The sequence below is a fragment of the Lottia gigantea genome, assembly GCF_000327385.1.
Source record: "Lottia gigantea unplaced genomic scaffold LOTGIsca_38, whole genome shotgun sequence".
NCBI lineage: Eukaryota > Metazoa > Mollusca > Gastropoda > Lottiidae > Lottia > Lottia gigantea.
The window spans coordinates 242,382-243,777 of NW_008709295.1; the positions used below are offsets into that span (position 1 = coordinate 242,382).

The following is a 1,396-nucleotide window of genomic DNA, read 5'->3' on the forward strand; positions in this document are numbered from 1 at the left end:
GACAATAGAATCACAGAAGTATAGAAAATATTATCACTGAATATCTCTGAAATTTAGACAAGAGAATCATGGAAATTTAGACAGTAAAATCTGAATATCACTGAAATCTGGACAATGGAATCACTGAAATTTAGACAATAAAATCTAAGAAAATCACTGAAATCTAGACAATAGCATCACTGAAATATAGACAATAGAATAACTTAATATAACTGAAATATAGTCAATAGAATAACTGAATATCACTGAAATATAGACAATAGAAAAACTGAATATCACTGAAATATAGTCAATAGAATAACTGAATATCACTGAAATATAGACAATAGAATAACTGAATATCACTGAAATATAGTCAATAGAATAACCGAATATCACTGAAATATAGACAATAGAATCACTGAAATATAGACAATAGAATAACTTAATATAACTGAAATATAGTCAATAGAATAACTGAATATCACTGAAATATAGACAATAGAATAACTGAATATCACTGAAATATAGTCAATAGAATAACTGAATATCACTGAAATATAGACAATAGAATAACTGAATATCACTGAAATATAGTCAATAGAATAACCGAATATCACTGAAATATAGACAATAGAATCACTGAAATATAGACAATAGCATAACTGAATATCACTGAAATATAGTCAATAGAATAACTGAATATCACTGAAATATAGTCAATAGAATAACTGAATATCACTGAAATATAGTCAATAGAATAACTGAATATCACTGAAATATAGTCAAAAGATTAACTGAATATCACTGAAATATAGACAATAGAATAACTGAATATCACTGAAATATAGTCAATAGAATCACTGAAATATAGACAAAAGAACCACTGAATATCACTGAGATATGGACAATAAACAATATCAACACCGGAATATGGTTTTGGAGTAAAAAAACAAGTTTCATAAAACAAAAGGAAATTTTGCAGGTCAGTTCTCATATTGGCTATCAACCTTTCACCACTTCATTCTGTTTATAGTTTATACATACCATTCTAAAGTATAATGATAATAATCTTGAGCTTCATCAATAATTTTCTTCCATAATGACTTAGGTGTTTCATTCATCCATTCAGTATTATCAGCTGCAATATGCAAATAATATTCAATACATACATAGTGGAGAAATTTCATTCAAAAATATTATATTTTTTCCATACAATATACATGGTTATATTTTCTTCTAAAAAAAATTAAAAACAGTTTCAACATTAATCAAAAAATGCATTTTTTTTTTCTGCTGCTGTGATTTCATTGCATCATTTTACAGAATGAAAATTTGACTTTTGGTTTGTCTCAAATCAAATAATTGATCTACATAATTAAGTTATAAAGAAGAAATCTTACCGGCGATACCATTC

General features: G+C 26.0%; 1 protein-coding gene across 1 annotated transcript; it reads right to left on the bottom strand.

Moving 5' to 3' along the window:
* Positions 1 to 374: 374 nt before the first annotated feature.
* Positions 375 to 659, bottom strand: LOTGIDRAFT_121801 (hypothetical protein; the record flags this gene model as incomplete). The annotated part of the gene is made up of 1 exon (XM_009059175.1): positions 375 to 659. A coding segment is annotated over one exon (285 nt), but the record flags the coding sequence as incomplete, so codon positions are not given.
* Between the last annotated feature and the right edge of the window lie 737 nt (positions 660 to 1,396).